Source organism: Neofelis nebulosa, chromosome 16, assembly GCF_028018385.1.
Source record: "Neofelis nebulosa isolate mNeoNeb1 chromosome 16, mNeoNeb1.pri, whole genome shotgun sequence".
Taxonomy (NCBI): Eukaryota; Metazoa; Chordata; class Mammalia; order Carnivora; family Felidae; genus Neofelis; species Neofelis nebulosa.
This window is the reverse complement of record NC_080797.1, coordinates 62,711,296-62,735,131: the sequence shown is the minus strand read 5'-3', so window position 1 is coordinate 62,735,131 and position 23,836 is coordinate 62,711,296. Positions and strand designations below refer to the sequence as shown.

The window sequence follows — 23,836 nt, the reverse complement described above, 5'->3', positions numbered from 1 at the left end:
CTTGCCTTGTGTACATTTGTCTATGCAGTTAATAGGGAATAGGATTCCATCTGACTCCAGACAAAGTGCAAAAGAAATAACATGCTTGTTTTTAACATTCTACTGATGAATGTAGGTGGAAACTGTAATATTGAAGTTAAAATTGGGCTTTGTATGCTGATTTCATTGCTTTTAAGTGTGGGTAATAATTAATGATGCGTGTATCTGAGGTTTGCAATAAACAGCATACAATCAGTTGGTGTTCTAGCTGCAAGTGAGAATTAGAGGTGAAGGCCTAACACAATGGCATTTATTCATAACTGAGTGCTCATTTAGCACTGAGCATCATGCTTAATTGCTGAGGACAATTAGCTTCTAGAAACCTGAAAAATGAAACATCACTGATAGATTACCATTTATGGTAGAAACCAAAAGGTTCTTGATCAGTTATGAGAAAACTCCTGACAAAAAATTCAGGAAAACATTTCAAACACTGAGGGGAAAAGAACCATTATCACTATTCGGATTTCCTGTAGCAGATTAAGTAAGGCTCTTTTCACTGAATAGGCATAAATACAATCTAATTTCATTTAAAAACAAATCTGAAGCATTTGGCATAATTTTCAAAACTTTACTGCCATGCTATAGACAATCTATGGAACTACATAATGGAAAATTTCATAGCTCTTTTTTTGTTTTGTTTTTTAGTATTCATGTGTAGGGATTTCTTCTAAGTTAAAATGACCACCTGTAAACAGATCTCTGTTCATATATTTGATAAAACACCTTTCTTTCAAAAGATCAGACAAATGAAGAAAAATGATGCTGGTTACCATGGGCATTCAATTCTGAGTTAAATACTACGTCAATACAATCCTATCAGGTATTACTCCTTAACAGGCAGAGATATTAAGACTTAGAGAACGTGGAGAAACTTGTACAATGCAAGGTCACGTAGGGAGCAAGTGGTAGAGCAAAGAATCAATCACAGATCGGTCCGGCTCCAAAGTCCACGTTCGAATCTCCATGTTATACTTCCCCTGCCACAGAGATTTTCTTTTTTAGAGGAACCAATCACTGTGGAAGTAAAGCATATTTTCATTTCTATTTCTCTGGTCTGGACTAGGAGTTCCTTGTCAGTAGAACCCATATTTTTATATAACTTTGCTTTCCCTATTCCTATTAGACCAGCAGTATCAACGAATCATTGCTAAATTTAAAGGGGACAGTGAATTCATCACCACTGTGCCTAAGGTGGCAGGACACATTATAGAATGTGGCTTATTTGGAAAAAGGATAAACTTTTTAACAAACAAGTTTGAAATGCATACATAAACTTTTCAGTGGCCAGCTTTGTGGTGTTTGTTGTGAAATGATTGGACATATAGCAATCTAGCTGAGCCACAAACAGAAAGGAGAACTGTGGCTACTGTAAGATGGGATTATTTCGGAAACAGCTTTCTTTCAAGTCAATTTGTGAAGACAAAAACATTCTACAGGTAACACTCTGTATTCCTAGCCTGGTACTATTTTTTCCCCTTAGCACAGGTAGAAAAACTAAATACATAGCTTTCAAATTGGGACAATAAATTTTTTTTGGTCTGTTGCCTTTGAAAAAAGATTATGAGACAAAACACAAAGAAAGACAAACATCATAAAATAACCTTTATACAGGATTAGTAGATCTGTTTACATATAAAAAACAGAAAGGACCTCATTACAATTAGATTTCACATAAATTACACAGATTGACTTTTTTAAAACTACTATTCAACTTCATTTAAAGTCCCTTTTAAAAATTTCATTTTGAAGGCACAGTGCATGAGATAAACCAAGACTGAAGCACTTGAGATGAATGAGTGTTGGGCACCTCATATGAATAGCTATAGAATTGTTCTGGAGCCTGGGAATGTCACTCTGGAAAAACAAAGAGGCGAAAAGTTGATTTTTACTCTGAGCATAAAAAAAATACCATTATGTCCTACCTCCGAAAATCTGCAGCATGGCCAGCATACAGCGTAGCCAGTACACTCATGTTACGCCATTTATAAAAGTCATAATCATACATATTTGCATAATTTATATCCAATTGCCTTAAGATGGTAGCCTAGTTTCAATTTCATAATATGTTCTGTCTAATCAAAATCAACTAGGACAATATTCTGAAAATCAAATGGAATATTAATTAATCAATGCTAAAAATTGGAGAAATGGGTGTTGGGAGATATTTCTTCATGAACGGTAAATCCAAGTTTAGTTGACATTAATCAAGGGCCCTAACCACCCCCAAAGAGTCTGCTTTAGTTAAAACAAATCAGAAACTCAAAGAGCTACCAAAAAGTTTCTAGATAGAAAATCACTGAACATCAACCACGGTCGAATTTTTTGTAGTAACAATAAAGTTGCTATTGTTGAAAACAATTCTATCAGAGAACCATAAGGCAGGGCACCATTACGGCATTCATAGCCAAGAAGCTTTTAATACAGCAGGGACAAAACCTAGCACAAGTGCATTTCTGGCAACAAGACGAGAAAACTATTTACTATTGAGAATAAATGGATATAGGGGAGCAAGTCATGGTTACTGAGTAACCTGGTATTAGCTCAGAAACACAATAAGCTGAGGCATACGACTACCTTTTATTTATTTGTCAACTCATAATTAGTTTTAAGTTCAATATTCATTAATTCAGCAAATGCCGTCCAGGTGAAAGTTACCAAAGATTAACCAATCAATCATACTGGGCCGAATATACATTACGTTTCCTTTCTGGAGGATGACAAAGTCCCAAAGCAAATTCCCTCCAATGAAAATTGCAAGCATTCCTCAACTGGATGGAATCCCAAACACTATGCAAGTGTTCAGTGAAATACAGCAAAACCAAAAGGTCTCTCCTTCTGAAATTAACTTGAGTTCATCTTATGGAACTGCATTAACCGTACATTAACAAGTACATTTACACAGGCAGACACTTTGAACATTACCTACTCAATCACTTTGCCTTTATTAAGGAGTTGGGAGGGAAGAAGGCTTACAAACTGATCACCAGGACAAAAACATGCCTTGTGAGGAAAGAAAGGCACAACTCAGATTTGGGCAAATTCCTTAATACTGTGATACTTACTTGCCTCCATGACTCCAGGGAAATGGAAAGTCTCTAGGAGAAACACTGAAGAAATGCATTCCCTATCCCCTATGGCTTCAATGCCTTAAGCAGTTAATGTGGTCTAAGATTAGATCCACAAATAAAAAACAAAGCAGGGCCGAGAACACAATCTTAGTAGTCATGATCCTATACATTCATGTTCATAGGTAACACAGGCTGAGAAGGTCTTATTTTCCAGAGCAATGCATTATTTAGAAATTCATTAAAGATTCAAGATTTATAGCAGAATTTGGTTTTACTTTCAGGAAAAATTACTAAAAGAACTATTTGTATGTTCATTTCTAAAAAATTTTTATACATGCTTAAAAGGCATGGACTCCAGCCACTGTGATGTACAGTTAAAGATATGTTTAACTCAAAAGAGAAATGAATTTAAAAGGCACCCTCTACTGAAGACCAATGCTAAAAAAGTAAAGGCTGTCATATCAACTTTGTTTCATTTCCACCTGCAATGTCCCAACCAGGGCCAGCCATTCTGGCCTTGTTGGTTTTCTGACTTTGCGCTCTTAAAAGTAAAGCTCAAAAGAGCAATGCCACCACATCATCCCCTTAAAGAAAATGTAAAGTATTATTAGAAGAAGTTAAACCACATATATTTCATGAAGCATTAGCTGTTCTGTGTATGTGGTCAGGTGAAAATGGGGTGGCAAGGGCTCAAAATTTAGAGTTGTTAATGATAGGATTAATACCAGAATGGCTTAACCTTGAACCACCCAAATTTATGGCAGATACTAACAAATATCGTGACCTCATTATTCCTGCTTAGCCAAATCTCTTTCTATAAAGCCACTTCGGGTGCATTCCTCACAAAACGTGGAATGACCTACATGGGTGGTAAACCACTCCAGAGGAAGGCTTTGGGATGACTGATACATTAATGGATATAGAATACAATTTGAAAAGATGAGAGCAAGTTTTTTGATCCCCTGATTTAGTACAAACTCAGCAGCAAGTTGGCCACTAAAAACATTCAAAGGTATTAAACCATTAGATCATTGGTAAGACTCATACTTAAAAAAAGCATCAATTCCATTGAATAGCATGATATGACAGACACAATAAAATGCAAATCTTTCAGGTCTTTGCAATAACCTGACTGGCAGTGAAGATGATACTTTCTCACCACAGTGTTACAGCACACGGCAATCCACAGTTTACATTTTCACAGTTTACATTTTCTTTTAATGGAGGGAGCCATATTTAAATGCTTTCAATTGAACTTTTAACAAAATTGGTTGATCAAAAAGAGACTGCCAAATGAAACATTAGGACAAAGAACCCAATCACTTGCAGAGACCTATATGAATAAGACTGGCCAAGCTATTTCAGTAACAGTAGGATATCCGTAGGCTTGAACTGGAGCATGAACTGTAGTTATTTTGTGTTCAAATGTAGGTTAAGGACGTGCAAGTAGGTCTCTTCCACACTTCCAGATATTTTCAGTAGAATTCAGATCTTGTACATTGCCGGGTCATCTGAAAGCCATAAGTGTACAACACAGAAAAAGTTTCAAATTTAGGAAATATTAAAGAATTAGGCATTCCTAGAATAAACTAGTGCTTCACAGATAAAAAGCAGCAGCACCTGTGGGATTTTACCAAGTTAAAAGATATGCCGCACGAGTTTTAGCTTTTGGTAGATCTCCCTCTCAGTTCTATTCAAATGGACATTTAGATCTTTTACAACAAAGTCAACAAGTTCTCCCGTAAAATGGGGGTATTAGAACTTTGCCAAACCTTATAAGAGAGGTAGTGAAGTCCCGCTTAGAGCACTGCCCACCAGTTCTGATCTAACCTTGGAACAAGTAGAAAGCCAAATGCGGAAGCCCATGTATTCATTTCCTAATGTTATATATTTAAAAATCAATTCAGCCTCCATTAAACCTGAATAATAAGAGAAACTCCAGCTGCTTAATAACTAGAGAAAAGTACTTCTCAGTAGGTTGAGAAACCTTGAGTTTTTAAAGCTTTATGTCAGATTCTGACTGCTGTCCCTGCCTAAATGTTTCTGGATTCTTTTGGCCATTTAAAATAAAAAAGCTAAAGCCACTAGTAAACACCTGATGTGCAAAATATAAGATCCAAGTGGCTTTATGCAGTTATAACGTAAGCTCCAAACAGCTCATCTTAAATTAAAAAGAAAAACAAAGTGGCTGTCCCATCTCTGCTGCATAAATAGAAAGCAGATTTTTTTTTTTTTAAGGTAACAGTACTTAAAGGAGGGGAAGTTCAAAACCGCCAGCCAAATTCACAGAGAATACAAATTTAGCAAGTTAACTTCCCAAAGCTCTTTGAAGAAGCAAGAGAGTCTTTCTTCTGAATGCAGTGTCTCCCAAAAGGAACTGTAATTTTGCTGGGTACTTATGCTGGGAGATGTGCGAGGTCTGTTTCAATGTTTGCTAGAATATAAGGTTTCCTCTTCAGTGTCTGTTTCATCCTGGAACTCGTGGCTTAAGAGGGACTTCTTGGAGCCTGTTGACATCATGCGAATTTCATCTTCATACTCATCATGATGCTGCCTGAGCCGATGAAAGCCATCCTTATGTCTGTTAGACTTGATTGAGCAGATGCACCAAATAATGCAAGCTGTTAGGATCAACGCTGACATGGTGGCACCTATCAAACAAAATTGCCACTTGAGTGGTGTTCCACTTTAAGGATATGAATAAGCTGCTTACAGTGATGCTTTTCATAATATGCCCTTTACTTCTTTTATTTTTATTTCACGCACTCAAAAACAACCGTCTATTATTACACAGACAGTACGTGTAGAAAAATACAGATAAACGGGGCGCCTGGGTGGCTCAGTCAGTTAAGCGTCCGACTTCGGCTCAGGTCATGATCTCACAGTTTGTGGGTTTGAGCCCTGCATCGGGCTCTGAGCTGTCAGCACAGAGCCCGGAGTCTCCTTTGGATTCTGTGACTCCCTCTCTCTCTCTGCCCCTCCCCCACTCACGCTCTGTTTCTCTCTGTCTCTCAAAAAGCAAAAACATTACAAAAATTTTTAAAAAAAGAAAAAAGAGAAAAAATACAGGTAAGGAAAAATACCAAAACCCCAAGCCAAAACTCCACATCACATCTCCATTAACCAGAGATGATTTTTAATAACGCTCATGAATATTTTTCCACAGCTTTCCATGTACATGTGTGTGTAGGTATGTGTGTGTGTGTGTGTATGTATGTATATATATATATATATATTAACCACAATGAAGCCAAACTATTGCTCTACAACTGGCTCTATATCAATCAGTGACTTCTGCTCCTTTCCAACAAATTTTATCTCATCCCAAACCCCCATTTATTTAAAATATTTGTACATAAGTTATCAAAATAAGAGTCTTAGTAACAGAAATAACAAAATCATAAAAAAAAATTAAGTTCATGACAGTAAATGGGTGGCAAAGTCAGATTTAAACCATTGCTGACTCAGAGCTCCCATGTCCGTCTAACCACTAAGTTATTCACACTTTATCTGGTTCAAGCTAATAGCTGTTTACTTTAAATATTCCACACTAGTATCTATGATTTGACCATATTTCCAATATACCATTCTCTATTAACTAAGACTCTTTCTGCCACACACCCTGTAATAAAACTTGGTTATTTTGTGTCAAGTCCAAATTGCACTTAGAAATGAGCCAAGGTTCTCTGTATCAAAAGGATACAATACAGAGTATTTATTATTGTACTATACTTTTTTTTTTTTAACTTTTTAACCTTTCAGTAATTCAAGCTATGGCACATATTAATCCTGGAGAAAACAGGATCCACGATGTACTGTATTGTATTTTAGAGAGAGAGCACGAGTTGGGGAGAGGGGCAAAGGGAGAGACGGAGAGAATTTTAAGCAGGCTCCATACTCAGCACAGACCCTGATGCAGGGCTCGATCCCATGACCCCGGGATCATGATCTGAGCTGAAATCAAGAGTCGGATGCTCAACCAACTGAGCCACTCAGGTGCTCCTCTTCCTTCTATGATCTTGAAAAAATAGAATACAAGTCAAAGTCCAAGGGACTTATGATCTTAATATAAAGCAAATCATTCATTCAGTCAATAACTCTTCATTAAGACCCACTATGTGCCAGCCATGGTTCTAGGAGCAGGAGATGTAGATAAACTCCCTCTTCTCTCTGAGGCTTTTATGTTTTAGTGGGAAAGATCGAATATAGACAAGTAAATGACTAAATATATAATATAATGTCAAATGGTGATAAGTCCTATAATAAAAAAAGTGGGGTAGAGAGAGTGACAGGGGTGCTGTCTTAGCTAGGGTGATCAGGGAAGGTGTCTCTCTGGAGGGGACATTTGCGTATAGACCTGAACACGTGAAAGAGCAAGCCATAAGAACATATGGGAGAACAGTGTTCCAGAAAAATCCAAAAAAATGTTTAGATAAGGAGGTATTAGAAGAAAAGTGATTAGCTTCAGGTGATTGGGAGGCAATCCACTCTCAAGTTGAAATGTCAGAACCGGTTTTAACTTCAACTACTAAAAATTTAAATTTCTTTACCTGATACAGTTACCACAAGCTCCCTTGGCAAACCAAATATCCGGTTATCTGTGTCAAAGACTATTACCACAGAACTAGCTGCATCATGATGCACAAAGACCTAGAGGGATAAAGTGCAAGAATTACAAAAAAAGTTCCCTTAAGGTATACTGTATCCTGGGAATATTCCTAAGGCCTTTATACCAAACCAAGGAGATGAGTCATTGTCATCACAAGTATACAAAATGCTATAAAAATTTCCCTTGTGTTGCCAAAGCCTAGAAAGATAACAAGATATCATAAGCAAGCGTTGGTTATACGTTGTGTTTCTTTATTCCTCACAAGAGTTGCAAAGAAAAATAGAAGTACTATTAAGAATAAGAATTTACATGATACTACTTAGTTTGAGTTTCTCACCTGTGAATGTTGTTGCTGATACCCATCAGCGATGGCGTTGATATTATGGACGCCTGGGGCTAACAGTACATGGAAATAGCCCCCTTCTTTTGTGTGTACCTTTATTCCTTCATTGAGTACAATGACTGCTTTAGAAATTGGTTTTCCAGTCTTATCTTTAACAAAACCATGAACTCCCTTGTGGACCTGAAAAAATATTCAACATAGAAATTTGTGTTTCCAGATATTTCCAGAGGCAACAGCCTGAGGCATGATAAAAAACAATAAACAAATGAACAAAGCAACAGCAAAAAACCCCCATAAACCTGGCTTGTTGGTCCTTCCCCAACTGCTTCTGACCTCATTTGCTACTCATAAACTTATAAGTAAACATAAACTTATGTTCTGCTACTTCAGAACATAAAGATGAAATATGTGAAAAAAGAACTCTGATAACAGTCAAAGCCTAAAGTGTCGGAATACAAATCTTCTGATATCTTGAATGATTTACTTTCCAGCACAGTATACTCGCTCAAAGTAACCAATGCATGAGATTCAAATGAAAAAAATGTGCAACATCACACAGGGTTAAATTATCTAAATTACAGCAGATTCCAGATATGTGAAGTCACGGCACTGACCTAGGTGATATAAATTCAACAAAACTCTTTCCATACATATTTTTAAAATATATAATAAAATTTTTAGTAAAAAATTAAGAACATGTTTTGATGAAGATTTTCATTGAACATATTCCTGGGAGCTTGCTTCTAGTTAAAAAGGGAAAGGCTCACCTCCACCAACATGCTAAGAAGAGATTTTTTATTTTCTGCCCACAAGGAAGGGAGTTGTGCTGCACTGGGAAAGTAGCAGCAGCTCGTGTACACTGTGATTTCCGGACAGTGGCCATAGGTGACACTATAATCCTGGAATATAAAATTCAAAAACGAATGTAGACAAACGAACACATGAAAGTAGGAGTGAGGCTTTGTAATGCAACAATGAATAGAAAGAAAACCTGGGTGATGTAAGCAAAGAATCTGTAAAGCATTTTCTAGCAAATAAACTGCTCGGTATTATAATCAGTCACAAACATGGCTGTTGCTAAGAGAGTCTTTGAGACTAGGGACTAGGTCTAATTCACTTTTGTATCTCCAGTGCTTGCCATGGTGCCTGGCAGGTAGAGGAGGTTGACTAGGGTTTGCTGAATACAACCCTATAAATAAGTGCATGCAGACGGCCAGCTTTCCTCTCAACTCTGGAACGTCAGCCGTTCTCAGAGCTCTGGAGGTAGAAGCACAAGCACTCACCCCTCACCCTCTGGTACCTTCCACTGCTGGTGACGGCAGCCACTGTTTACAGAATAGCAATTATCCAGGCACAGGAACTGCTGCTGTGGACAGGTTCCCAAACCTAACTTACCACCTTTCCCCCCAAACCTGTTTTTTTTTCCTTATTCAGTTAATGGTATGAACTCATGTCCTCACGCAGACATGAAATCTCTTGTCTTTGACTTTGGTTTCTTGCCATCATCCATAATTTGCCAAATCCTCAATTCCACCTCTGCAATATCTCTGAGACTTTATTCTGTGGCTCCATTCCCATCGTCACCACCCTAACCCAGACCCTCATTTTTGTTTGTCTAGGAAATTCTAGTCTCCCCACGCCATTCTCTCCTTCCTCCAAACTATCTCAACCCACTACAGAGAGATTAATTGTTCCATAGCACAGTTCCAATCATGTTACTATATACCTGCTCAAAACCTTCAGTGGCTTCCCATTCCTTACTAAAACAAAGTGTTCAAAGCCCCAAACTCTCTTTCCATTCTTGTCTTCTGCTGCTCTCTGTTACGGCTCTTGTTCTAACTAAACTAGACTGCTTATTGACCTCTGCCCATATTGCTTTCTCTTTCTAGAATGTTCTGCTGCACCATCTCTGCATCCCAAATGCCATTTTCTCTAAGAGAAGACTACATCTCTGATTAGGTGTAATCTTTTCTGTCTTTAATTTCTTATGGCACATTGAGAGTTGCTCTCTTCTAGATCAAATCAATTAATTATGTAAAATAGTTATTTGTACACTGGGACAGGAAATATATTTCATTTATCACTAGTATAGCAAAGTACCTCATACATAGTAAGATCTTAGTAAATAAAGGAGGGAAGGCAGGCAGAGATGAGAATGAAGTCAAATTTCTAGTTGCACATGTTAATGAAATGATGAGCTAATCACCCATCTAACAACTCCTTACTAATCTGAAGTGGATGGACAACCAATTAAAATGCTATCAAAAAGAAATTAAAGAAGACCTAAGTAAATGGAAAGACATAACTGCATTCATGAATAGAAAGACAATACTATTGAGATGTTAATATAACCCAAAGTGATCTACAGATTCAACACAACCCTTAACAAAATTCCAACAGCATTTTTTGATAAGAAAGAAGGAAAGAAGGAAGGAAGGAAGGAAGGAAGGAAGGAAGGAAGGAAGGAAGGAAGGAAGGAAGGAAAGAAAGAAAGAAAGAAAGAAAGAAAGAAAGAGCAAAGCCAATCTTCAATTCAATTCAAATATAATTGCAAGGCACCTTGAATAGCCAAAAACAATCTTGAAAAAGGAAAAAGTTGGAGTACTCACACTTCTTAATTTCTTTTTTTTTTTAATTTTTTTTTTTTTAACGTTTATTCTATTTTTGAGAGAGAGAGACAGAGCATGAACAGGGGAGGGCCGGAGAGAGAGGGAGACACAGAATCTGAAACAGGCTCCAGGCTCTGAGCTGTCAGCACAGAGCCCGACGCGGGGCTCGAACTCACGGACCGCGAGATCATGACCTGAGCCGAAGTCGGATGCTTAACCGACTGAGCCACCCAGGCGCCCCTCTTAATTTCAAAACTTACTACAAAGCTACAGCACTCAAAACAGTGATACTGGGGGAATAGACATAAAGACCAGTGAAACAGAATTCAGAGTCCAGAAATAAACACATACATCTATGGTCAACTGATTTTTGACAAGGGTGCCAAGACCATTCAAAGGGAAAGAACAATCTTTAAAACAAATGGTGCTTGGACAATTAGATTTCTACATGCAAAAAAATGAAGTTGAAATCCTACTTCCTATCATATACAAAAATCAACTTAAGATGTATCAATGACCTGGGGCACCTGGGGGGCTCAGTCAGTTAAGTTGGAGCCTGCTTTGGATTCTGTGTTTCCCTCTCTCTCTGCCCCTCCCCAACTCGCGCTCTGTTCTCTCTCTCTCTGAAAAATAAACATTAAAAAATGTAAAAAATATATATATATACATACACACACACACACACACACACACACACACATATATATATATATATATATATATATACATCAATGACCTAAATACAAGAGCTAAATCCATAAAACTCATAGAAGAAAACATGGAGGTAAATCATAACCTTGGATTTGGCTATGAATTCTTAGATATGACAAGAGCATGAACAACAAAAAGACAGATAAGTTTGACTTCATCAAAATTAAAAAATTTTGTGCATCAAAGGCATTATCAAGAAAATGAAATGACAACCAACATAATAGAAGAAACTACTCAAAATCAAACATATGATAAGGGTTTAGCATCCAAAATATATAAAGAATTCTTATAACCTAACAACAAAAAGACAACCTAATTTTAAAATAGGCAATGGAATTTTAAAAATAACAAAATAAGGGGTGCCTGGGTGGTTCAGTTGGTTAAGCATTCAACTTTGGCTCTGGTCATGATCTTGCAGTTTGTGGGTTCGAGCCCCAACGTGGGCTCTGTGCAGACAGCTCAGAGCCTAGAGCCTGCTTTGGAGCCTCTCTCTCTGCCCCTCCCCCACTCATGCTCTGTCTCTGTCTCTCAAAGGTAAATAGATGTTTAAAATTTTTAAATAATAAATAAAAACAAAACAAAATAAAATAGGCAATAGAGAAACAGACATTTCTCCAAAGAAGATGTACAAATGGTCAATAGGCACATGAAAAGATGCTCAACATCATTAGTGTTTGAGGAAAAGCAAATCAAAACTACAATGAAGTTCCACTTCATACCTGCTAGGATGGCTATAATTTAAAAAAAAAAGAAAAATAATAAGTTTTGACAAGAATGTAGAGAAACTGGAACTCCTATACATTGTTGGTGGGAATGTACCAAATAGTTCAGTGGTCCCTTAAAAAGTTAAACATAGAATTAGAACATGGGTAGCAATTCCACATCTAGATATATACCCCAAAGAATTGAAAATGAGGGCTCAAACTTACAGTTGTATGCTGTACAACTTGTTCATTATTCTATGCCCAAAAGGTAGAAACAACTCAAGTGTTAAACTGATAAACTGATAAACAAAATGTGGTATATACACACAATAGAACATTATTCAGCCATAGAAAGCAATAGAGGACTGATACAGGCTAAGAAAATGGTTGAACCCTGAAACCATTACGCTAAGTGAAAGAAGACAGGCACAAAGGACAAATATTGTATGATTGCACTTATAAGAAATACCTAGAATAGGCAAAAACATAGAGACAGAAAGTAGAGAGGCTACCAGGAGTTGGGGGGTTACCAGCGGAATCAGGAGTTATTGCTTAGCAGATGCAGGGTTTCTTTCTGGGGTGATAAAAAAGCTTTGGAAACAGATGGTTTAGAATGGTGATTAGTTTAATTATATTAAATGTAATTAATGTCACTGAACTATACAATTAAAAATGATTCAAATGGTGAAAAAAAATGCTGCCAGAGGTTAAGTTGAGGGCTGTCTTATCAAGAAAGCCATGAAGCAGCTGCCATCACTTTGCTTATATCAGAAAAGTCACCTATTCTGTCACTCAATGGCCAACAATTATACGCTACTTTGACTGCATTCTATAAAGCATACCTTCATGCTGCCCAGGTGACTGTGCCATTCTGCTCCACGCATTACGCCTCCTGGGATATTCTCATCTATAAAAGCATTGAGAGACAGAGGCTCAACAAGACCTTAAGGTAAGACACCCTCGGTCCCTGAAAGCACCAACAAGAACAAAGGGTATGGAAAATACTTACCTGATTTATTTGGGCAACTGGGCTGACCCATGTGCATGGATGGATGATTATTTGCATAAAGAGATGCCAAATGCTTCAGAGTCTCTTTGTTTTCCACTATAAAAAGAAAAATTCAGAAGTTGGAGAAATCCAAAAAGTCTTACTCCAAGTTCAACTTCATGGATATAAAAGTCATCTTTCTCTCCTTCTAGTTAATCTTAAACCCCACTGAAGTGCATTGAGGAATTATTAAAATTAATCACATAGTTCTGTTGAGCCCAGGACAATCAGACTAAGAAGACACACATCTTCCTTGTATTAGAAGGTACTAATGGTTAGTTTACACAATAGGACACCACACTAAAATACAAACTTGCTTGGTATGTTTTCTTACATTTAGGGCAATGAAAGCCTCATAACAATATTCCTTATAAGCTGCATTTAAACAACACAAACTACCTCCATATACGATGGCCCCAGAGAGATTCAAGAAGCAATTGTTAAACTCATCTAAGTGCAACCAAGTCATGGGGTGCCTGCATGGCTCAGTAGGTTAAGCATCTGACTTCAGCTCAGGTCATGATCTCACAGTTTGTAAGTTTGAGCCCCGTGTCAGGTTCTGTGCTGACAGCTCAGAGCCTGGAGCCTGCTTTGGATTCTGTCTCTCTGTGTCTCTGTCTCTCTGTCTCTCTCTCTCTCTGCCCCGCCCCCACCCACGCTCTGTCTCTCTCTCAAGAATAAATAAACATTAAAAAAAATTTTAGTTTTAAATGCAAGCAAGTCAGTCAAGGTTTAAAGCAGGGAAGGGCGATTCTGTATTGCTAAATTTTTTTTATTAATTTGTTTTATTTTTTATTTTTTTTAATTTACATCCAAATTAGTTAGCATATAGTGCAACAATGATTTCAGGAGTAGATTCCTTAGTGCCCCTTACCCATTTAGCCCATACCCCCTCCCACACTCCCTCCAGTAACCCTCTGTTTGTTCTCCATATTTATGAATCTCTTATGCTTTGTCCCCCTCCCCATTTTTATATTATTTTTGTTTCCCTTCCCTTATGTTCATCTGTTTTGTCTCTTAAAGTCCTCATATGAGTGAAGTCATATGATATTTGTCTTTCTCTGACTAATTTCACTTAGCATAATACCTTCCAGTTCCATCCACATACTTGCAAATGGTAAGATTTCATTCTTTTTGATTGCTGAGTAATACTCCATTATATACATACATATATATATATATATATATATACACATACACACCACATCTTCTTTATCCATTCATCCATCGATGGACATTTGGGCTCTTTCCATACTTTGGCTATTGTTGATAGTGCTGCTATAAACATGTGGGTGCACGTGTCCCTTCGAAACAGCACACCTATATCCCGTGGATAAATGCCTACTAGTGCAATTGCTGGGTCATAGGGTAGTTCTATTTTTATTTTTTTGAGGAACCTCCATACTGTTTTCCAGAGTGGCTGCACCAGCTTGCATTCCCATGTATTGCTAATATTTGCTTAAACACAGTATGAGTTTCTTGAGGCAACATTGTGTTTTATTCACTTTTGTATTCCCAATATCCACAGACATAATAATTATTCAATAAATGTTTGTGAACTAGATTGAACAAATGTGACAAGATGGCTGCACTGGATAAAGCTGGCCCATCATTAGATCTGACCTCTCTCCTCCAAGTAACTGAGCTGTTGATATAAGCACAATCTTCCCAAGTTGGTTGTTGCTCATGGAGTATGCTCAAATGCTCACAATTTTAAAAAAAAATTTAGAAGGGACATTACCTAATTGGAATTTCCTATCTAAGCTTAGAAAATATATACATAAATTGATATTCTACGTACCTGTTTGTACTGGTTTGTCATACGGGTATGTGACCAGCACTGAACCACCATCTAATGCAACAGAAAGACTGAAGTCCTGTTTTTGAATCAAATTTTCAATGATTGCTTTAGTCTCAGGCTGGGAAGCATTATCTAAAAAAAATGCAAAAGTCAAATATGAAGTACCATTTCAAAATTTTAGTATGAATAGCTAAGAAAATATTCTCTAATGAGCACAATCAGAGGCTAACTTTAAAAATCTGTATATAAACACTGTATGACTCAATACTATCTCAATAGTGTGAAAGATATACTCTAGAAGGTAGATTACTTTGAGTTTTATATAATTCAGGATAGTGTGTAAAGGTTAATGACTCTAAGCAAGATTAAGAAAATTCTTACTGGAAACAAAAAGGGATGAACATATCCTCTATTTTTTTTAAGTTTATTTATTTATTTTTGAGAGAGAGAGAGAGAGAGAGAGGTGCAGAGAGAGGGGGGAGAGAGAATTCTAAGCAGGCTTTGCACTATCAGTGTGGAGCCTGACATGGGGCTTGATCTCACAAACTGTGAGATCATGAACTGAGCTGAGATCAAGAACCAACTAAACCACCCAGGCGCCCCGAACGTGTCCTCTTAAAAAAAAATAATATTGTGGGGTGCCTGGGTGGCGCAGTCGGTTAAGCGTCCGACTTCAGCCAGGTCACGATCTCCGGTCCGTGAGTTCGAGCCTCGCGTCAGGCTCTGGGCTGATGGCTCGGAGCCTGGAGCCTGTTTCCGATTCTGTGTCTCCCTCTCTCTCTGCCCCTCCCCCGTTCATGCTCTGTCTCTCTCTGTCCCAAAAATAAATAAAAAACGTTGAAAAAAAAATTAAAAAAAAAATAATAATATCGAGGGGCTCCTGGGTGGCTCAGTTGGTTAAGCATACGACTCTTGATCTCGGCTCAGGTCATGATCTCACAGTTCATGAATTCGAGCCCCACATGGGGCTCTGCACTGATGGTACGGAGCCTACTTGGGATTCTGTCTCTCCTTCTCTTAAACTTAAAAAAAATAATTTTGAGAACATATAACCTATCTTTGAAAGAAAATAAGATTTTCAGAAATCAGGATGTTTTCTGTAGCACTGTTTGCAAGAGCAAAAAATTAGAAAGAAAGCAAATGTCCATTAGTAAGAAAATTGTTCAACAAACTAGAGTATTGACATACAGTAACAGTGTACTAAGATGTCATTAATAAGAATGTTAGAGATCTGTAAGTACTGAAGTAGAAAGATACCAGTGATATACTCAATGAAAAAAGTTGAAGAACATATGTATAGTTATGATTCTGTTTAAGTAAATAAGAAAGAGGCTCCTTTACATCAACATACACATTAATTGTGTGTGCATGTGCACACACACGCATGTGTGTATGTGTGTACGCACATACATGGGGGGATAGAGAGAGAAAAAATATATATCTGTATGACTAGTAATGGAACCCTTCCAATATTATTGATTGAATTTATAAGAAAACACTTGAATTAATTTGCAAATAATAAAGGAGAAAAATTTGACAAGTTTCTAGTTTGTCATTTATACCTTACATGTACAACCTGGAAGGAAGTTCCCCATTATTCATCTACACAATCTACCAGTTTCCTGGCTAAGAGAAATCAAACTATGTGCAAAGCAGTTTAATGGCTCCAAAATTAGTCTTACTTGTGAAGTCTGTATCCAAGTCTTTGCCATGAGCATTTGTCTGTCCTCTTTTTGAAGTACAGTCTTTCTCTTGTGCCCTCTCTCGCCCATCTGGATTTAGAGATGGGACAATCACAATTCTAGTCCTGTCAACCAGCTAAAAGAGAAACAGAAACCAGTGAAGTTTATTAGCAATATGTGGAATCATAACTTCCCATGCCTCAGAGTCTTTATTGTTTTATTTTATTTTTTATTATTATTATTTTTATTTTAGAGAGAGAGTGCAAGCAGGGGAAAGGGGCAGACAGAGAGAGAGGCAGCAGAGAGAGAGAGACAGAGAGAGAGAGAGAGAGAGAGAGAATCTCAAGAAGGCTCCAGGCTCAGTGCAGAGCCCAACATGGGGCTCGATCCCAAGATCCTGGGATCATGACTTGAGCTGAAATCAAGAGTCAGATGCTCAACCGACTGAACCACCGAGGTGCCCCAAGTCTTTACTGTTTTACATAGACTTAAAAGGCAGGACTAATATAAATAAAAATAAAATTCTCTCTTGCTTCAAATAAATTTAAAAAGAAATGAAAAACTACTGCACAACTATTTCCAGACTTCCTAATGACTTACAAAGGGGTCAGAAACCACTGCCTGCAGGCTAAATCCAGCCCGCTGCTTGCTATTGTAAATAAAGTTTTATTGGCACACAGCCATGCCCATTCATATGACTGTTTTTGTGCTGTAATTCAGAGTTGAATAGTTGCAACACAGAACAGCTGTCTCACCAAACCTGAAATATATACTACATGTCCCTTTATAGAAAATGTTTGCCAAACACTGGCTAAAACCAATAATAATGCTTAAGACTGTATTTTCCAGGTTAAAAACTGGAATGCATATTGTAACAAATATCAGTGTATGTCTGGAAACAATGAGACAGAAGAGTTGAAATCAGCGTGACAAAAAAAATGAAGTAAAATATTTGCCTTACCCATAATAATTTCTCCTCCAAATGATCCATATGCATCAATACCTACATATGTGGCATGAACTAATTTCTGATATACTTCATCTTATCTTATATATTTCTGATAGTAATTCAGAATAAATAATCCCTGGTTTATTTATTCTGCTAAAACAGTCCAAAGATTGAAAATATTGGAGACCCTAAATTCATTAGTTCTTAACTTTCTCCACTGGGAGAGAGTTTTTTCTAAAGTGTACATGCTTGAGCTTTGCTACAGGTCTCGGGGTATGTGTATATTTTCTTGAACTTGCCAGATAATTCTGGCCCTTGTAACATTACGAGGGGCACCTGGGTGGCTCAGTTGGTTAAGTATCTGACTCTTGATTTCAGATCAGATCATGATCTTGAGTTTCATGAGATCAAGTCCTGCATTGGGCTCTGGGTTGGCAGCGTGGAGCCTGCTTGAGATTCCCTCTTCCCTCCCCCCCCTCTCTCTCTCTGCTGCTCCCCTGCTGGCACGCTCTCTCTCAAAATAAATTAAAAAAATATTTAAAGTACAATTATTGGGGTGCCTGGGTGGCTCAGTCGGTTAAGCATCATGATCAGGTCATGATCTTGCGGTTCACAAGTCCGAGCCCCACGTGGGGCTCTGTGCTGATAGCTCAGAACCTGGAGCCTGCTTTGGATTCTGTGTTTCCCTCTCTCTCTGCCCCTTCCCTGCTCACACTCTGTCTCTCTCTCTCTCTCTCTCTCTCTCTCTCAAGAATAAATAAACATTAAAAAAATAATAAAGTATGATTACTAGTTCTAGTCTAATTGGGCCAGTGAGGCAAATTCTCACAAGCTAGAAGTTTTGAAATTGCTGGTAGGTATTTTACGTAGGTCATACAGTCTCTTATAACCATAATATCAGTAGGCAGCCATCTGGCCAAACATTGGAATAACCTAAAAGGCTTTTAAAGGAATACTAATATTTTTAGGGATGGGGCCCAGGCACTGGTATTTTTAAAAACTTCCCAGATGTTTCTAATGTGTAGCCAGGCTTGAGAAACACTATCCTAGACACTCTCCCATTTTTTAGGAACAGAACAAAACATGTCCTTGGAGTACTCTTTACAACTCACATTAAGAAATCAATACAATTTGCTTCACTGAAAATGGTAAAATAATTTCTGGTCAAGTCTGATTTAAGTTCATCTCACTTAATCCCGTAGGTACTTTCTGGTCCTAATCATGATCTCAATTCTCCCCAAATTTCTTTTAGGGGAGGCAGTATCATGTAACAAAACAGCACAGACTTGAGAGTGAGACACGCTTGGGTTTAAACCCCAGTGTTACCACATACTAGCTGTGTGACCTCCTGTAAGTTATCAAATATCTCTGCCTCGATTTTCATATCTATACAATGGAGATAACAAATTGAGAATTAAATTATGATGTATGCAAAGTATTCGGTGTAAGTACCTGACACATAGGGGAGGGCAGAGAGAGAGAGGGAGACACAGAATCCGAAGCAGGCTCCATTTCTCTGAGCTGTCAGCACAGAGCCCGACGTGGGGCTCGAAGTCACGAACCATGAGATCATGACCTGAGCTGAAGTCAGACGCTTAACCGTCTGAGCCACCCAAATGCCCCACCTCATTTTCAATATAGTGTCCCAATTATAAGTCACTAGCAATGGAAGTCCCTCAAGTTAGAACGTACAGAATGGTAAGTAAAGATTGGAAGGGTAATTCGACTAGTAAATAAAGGAGTAAAAGACTGAATGCAAATCTTTAGTATTTTCTTTCTCTATGCCTCTAATTATATACAAAGAAATACAGCAGAACGACACTGTTAACGGTGAGTATATACAAAGGTGGTCCATTTTCAAAGGGTAAAGTTTACAGTAATGCACTAAAAGTGCCTCTGTGTCAAATTTAACAGGAAATTTGAAAAATTTTTAATGGTGCCTTGATATCAAGGTATGATTGAGTTTTTTCCTTCTAATGCATGTCAAAACAGGCTATTCTCTTACTTGAGTAACAGCTGGGTTCTTTTTGTAGTTTAGGCAGAGAAATTCCGCCAGAGCCAAAAGCAGTTCAGTTCCGACTGGAGCATTTCCATGGATACCAGCAACAAAACGGATCTTTGGTTCTTCGGGTTCAGATATGTTGGGCTTATTGGAGATCTCAAGGGACCAGATGTGACGATATTCGGAACTCTGTCCCAAACTTTCAAAAATCAAAAACATCAAGTCAGCAAGCAATCAAGCATTATGTTAAAGCCAACATACAGATTTTTTTAAAAATATGTTTCAGACATGAACACAAACATGAAAAGCCTTTCAAAACAGAAAGAATGCATCATTGTGTCAGAAAATCTGAAGAAAATCGCTTTTCCTTGACCAAAGAAAATCAAATACAAGTGAGATATTATCAGATTTAGGGAAGAGTATGGTTTGGTTCAGCATTCCTCCATATTCAGTCATTTTCATAGCATCTTCACAATATTTGCCCTTTCTTCTATAACCTATACTATTTAATGTGTGGCTTTTAAATTAACTCGCTTGAAATTTTAATTGTGGAAAAATTTAAATACACATAAATGTACAGAACCTTACTTTTTAAATGTAAATTAATTTATACAGATAAGATACTTTATACTTTACTATAAATGCAATACCAGTATCGCAGCAAACATCCTAAAGCGCTCTGCTCTTGCCCACGAGCTCTGAGCTTAAGGCCTGGTTTCTTTTACACAAAGGGAGATTTACAAGAGCTACATAGAAAAAAAAAATTAGCATTAAATTGAGAAGGATTAATAGAATAGAAATTATTGGTTTCCCATGTTTCTAATCAGTGATACTTAGTACCTGTTGGTGGACCACCTAAAACTGTCTTGTGTCCCATCACTGGCAGGTGTTGCATATTTGGGGGAAAATATTTAACTAAAAAGTGCATCTTGATTTGTAAGGTTGAAAAAGCTTAAATAGATTAAGTAATGGATAGCAAAAATAATGTCCAATTTTATCTTATAAATAAGAAGGTCTATAAGCTCTATACAGCACTAAGATGGACAATATTAAAACCTGAACTGGACAGAAATATTCAAGAACCAGTTGAGGAAGAGAAGAAAGTGGTATTACCAAAGTACTGGCAAAAACAAAGTAAAAATACAGAAGGCTAGATAATGTTCATAAGGCATGTAGTAGAGGGCCATCAGCTCGGGGCAACTTGTAGAGTAAAACCCTCAATAAGCAGACAACAGGAATCAACAAATGAAGAAAATAATTTTCAAGTAACTGTAACAATTTTTTTTCTCATCTTATTTTTATTCTATTTTCTTTTTCTTTTTTTCTTTTTTTTTTTTTTTTTTTATTCTCAAGTTAGTTAACATACAGTGTAGTCTTGGCATCTGGAGTAGAACCCAGTGATTCATCTCTTACATATGACACCCAGTGCTCGTCCCGAAAAGTGCCCTCCTTAAGTGACTGTAGCAAGATTTAAAGAAGGTTTGTAATGAAACAGTGAAAGTGAGGCAGAGAAGCCCCAGAAAATGAACATAAAGGCTGACTCAGCATCGGTTTTACTTAAGCCAGTACTGGATATTTTCCCAGGACCTTTGATCACAGATGTCCTTAAGGCTTCAGGGAAAAGCAACTGTGAATAGAGACTAGAGTCCGGGGAATAGCAGCAACCAGGCTTCATTTTCTATTTGAAAAGAAAGAATGATCTCTGACAGGTGAACTCACAGTTCCAAATTTGTCCCTTGCCCCCAGAAAAATAAAACAAACTAAGAAACAGACAGGATGTGAATCTGCAGCTGAGAAAGTGGAAAAAGCGTTTTTAATTCAAAGTTATCACTAGGAAGAGTAATTTTATGTTTTCCAGGAGGCACAGACCATCCATTGCTCATCTAACAAGTAATTCTCCTCCAATGTTCCTCATAAAAGTTTTCAGATTCATTGTTAGAAAGAACTGTTTCACAAGAAGTAAATCCAATTCTCCCCATATGCAGTTCCAAATAAATTACAAGAACCATTCAACATGGCTTATGTTGAATGTAACTTCTTTAAAAAAAGAAAAGGAAAGAAACAAAGAAAAAGAAAAGAAAAAAGAACGAACGAACGAATGAAAAAAGCAGTAAGAGGGTGACACTCACTTGGTGAGATTTGTGATGTGTGGGTAGTTCATCACAAGTCCTCTCAGAAACTCTGATAAGTCTTTGTACGAGTGGTATCGGTAAAGAGCCAGATTTGAGGAGGACCGTAACATGAGGCTTTCCAAACCATTCTCGGCTGAAAGGTCTTTAATTAAAGTTTCAAACTCTTTAGTGGTTGGATCACTGGCATCATCGGTGTTGGTGCTGTCCCCCTTTCCCTTCTTTGATTCATTGTTTGAATCTGCTGACGATCGAACAAGTGTGAAGTTGACCTGAATAGCACCTTCACTCTTTACAGTCACATTCTTGGTAACTGGATTATACCTGTAATAAAGGGGAGATTAGAGCCATGCTTCCACAGGTGGAGTACCTATGCTTTGCAGAAACAGAAGGCTGCAGAGGATATGTGAATCCTTGAGATAAATCCTAAGAGAGTCAAATTTTTAACTTTGTGATAATTTATTATTTGTTTTAAACATAAATTAACAAAGAACAGACATGGGTAAACTGTAACATATGAGTGGGTTTTTAAGATTAAATATATGACCTCAAAAGAAAGTTAGTATTTGCAGTAAATACTCCACGTCTCCTGGAATCTGAGTTCAGTTGTCTGTCATCAGGGTATACGGTTGGAAAAATTTGAGAGGTACTAACTTAGGACATTAACTACCAAACACATCATTCTTGCCCTATTTTTCAGATATTTTGCTGCTTTCGTTTTTCTAATACTATGACAAAATGGAAGAAAAACAGAAAAGACCTCATTTCTCATTAGTGTGAAGTTCTAATCCATACATTTTATGGACCAATAGATATTTGAAATCTTTTTTAAAAAAGGTAGCAGTAACTAGAAATATTTTCATGTTCTTACCCTTACTACAATATAATGTTCAAGCTAACTCTTCAGAAATAGGAGAACTAGTAAGGGAGGGGAATAATATCCATTTGTAGCATCTATACTTGTTAAAACACAAAAAAGAAAACTACAACACGGTAAAAATGATGCATTTTGGATTAAACAGGTGGTTCTGATTCTAAGCTGTTTGTAAAGGGTAGAGAAGATAAAGAAAATTAAGTTTTATCCAAGGAAAAAAGTCCTAAGTTCATTGTCTCTTTTTTTTTTAAAGTAAATATATCTTTGTAGAAGTAAAACCTGTAAAAAAAAGATGAAAATGTCCTTTCTTAGAGAATTAGAAATAAGAAAGAAAATTTCACCAAAGCAATACCTCAACATAATAAAGGCCATATATGAAAAACCCACAGCTAACATCATACTCAATGGTGAAAACCTGAGAATTCTTCCTCTAAGATCCGGAACAAGACAAAGATGTCCACTCTTGCCACTTTTACTTAACAGAATACTGGAAGTCCTAGCCATAGCAACCCCGCATCCCCCCCCCCCGCCCAAAAAAAAAAAAGAAAAAAGAAAAGAAAAGAAAGAAAATAAATAAGATGCATCCATATTGGTAAAGAGGTTAAACTGTCACTATTTGCAGGTGACATGATCTGAAGGCTACCCAAAAATCTACTAGTAGTAATCAATGAATTCAGTAAAGTTGCAGGATACAAAGTACCCAGAAAGTTGCAGGATACAAATACTACCCAGTAGCATTTCTACACATTAATAACAAAGTAGCAGAAAGAGAAATTAAGAAAACAATCTATTCATAATTGCATCAAAAAGAATAAAATACCTAGGAATAAAACTAAACAAAGAGGTGAAAACCTGTACTCTGAAAACTATAAAACACTGAAAAAAGATATTGAAGATGACACAAACAAATGGAAAGATATTCCATGTTCATGGATTGGAAGAATCAATATTTTTAAGATGTCCATACTACCTAAAGCAATTACAGATTCAATGCAATCCCTATCAAAATACCAATAGCATTTTTTTTACTTTTTTTTTATTTTGAGAGAGAGAGAGAGAGCATGTGAGCAGGGGAGAGGCAGAGAGACAGGGAGATAGGGAGAGAGAGAGAATCCCAAGCAGCTTCCATACTGTCAATGCAGAGCCCAACATGGTACTTGATCTCACAAACCATTAGATCATGACCTGAACTGAGATCAAGAATTGGATGTTTAACCTACTGAGCCATGCAGGTGCACCCCCAACAGCATTTTTCATAAAACTAG

The 23,836-nt window shown here is 37.2% G+C and overlaps 1 protein-coding gene across 2 annotated transcripts in view; it reads right to left on the bottom strand.

Annotated features, from left to right (window-relative positions):
• Positions 1-1,631: 1,631 nt before the first annotated feature.
• The window catches only part of CPD (carboxypeptidase D), an 83,755-nt gene continuing 61,550 nt past the window's right edge, over positions 1,632-23,836 (bottom strand). Inside the window, exons 12-22 of one of the 2 annotated variants that reach the window (XR_009255245.1) lie at positions 21,698-22,021; positions 19,572-19,767; positions 16,618-16,753; positions 14,936-15,067; positions 13,096-13,191; positions 12,929-12,993; positions 8,830-8,961; positions 8,057-8,242; positions 7,661-7,760; positions 3,105-5,761; positions 1,632-1,896 (exon numbers count right to left, since the gene is read on the bottom strand). Coding sequence is in view for 1 of the 2 variants with exons in the window: in XM_058704806.1 (XP_058560789.1) it covers positions 5,535-5,761; positions 7,661-7,760; positions 8,057-8,242; positions 8,830-8,961; positions 12,929-12,993; positions 13,096-13,191; positions 14,936-15,067; positions 16,618-16,753; positions 19,572-19,767; positions 21,698-22,021 (1,594 nt within the window). In the remaining variant the exon portion in view is untranslated. Of the gene's footprint in view, positions 5,762-7,660; positions 7,761-8,056; positions 8,243-8,829; positions 8,962-12,928; positions 12,994-13,095; positions 13,192-14,935; positions 15,068-16,617; positions 16,754-19,571; positions 19,768-21,697; positions 22,022-23,836 lie in introns of both variants that reach the window. The other variant, XM_058704806.1, reaches the window with a different exon arrangement.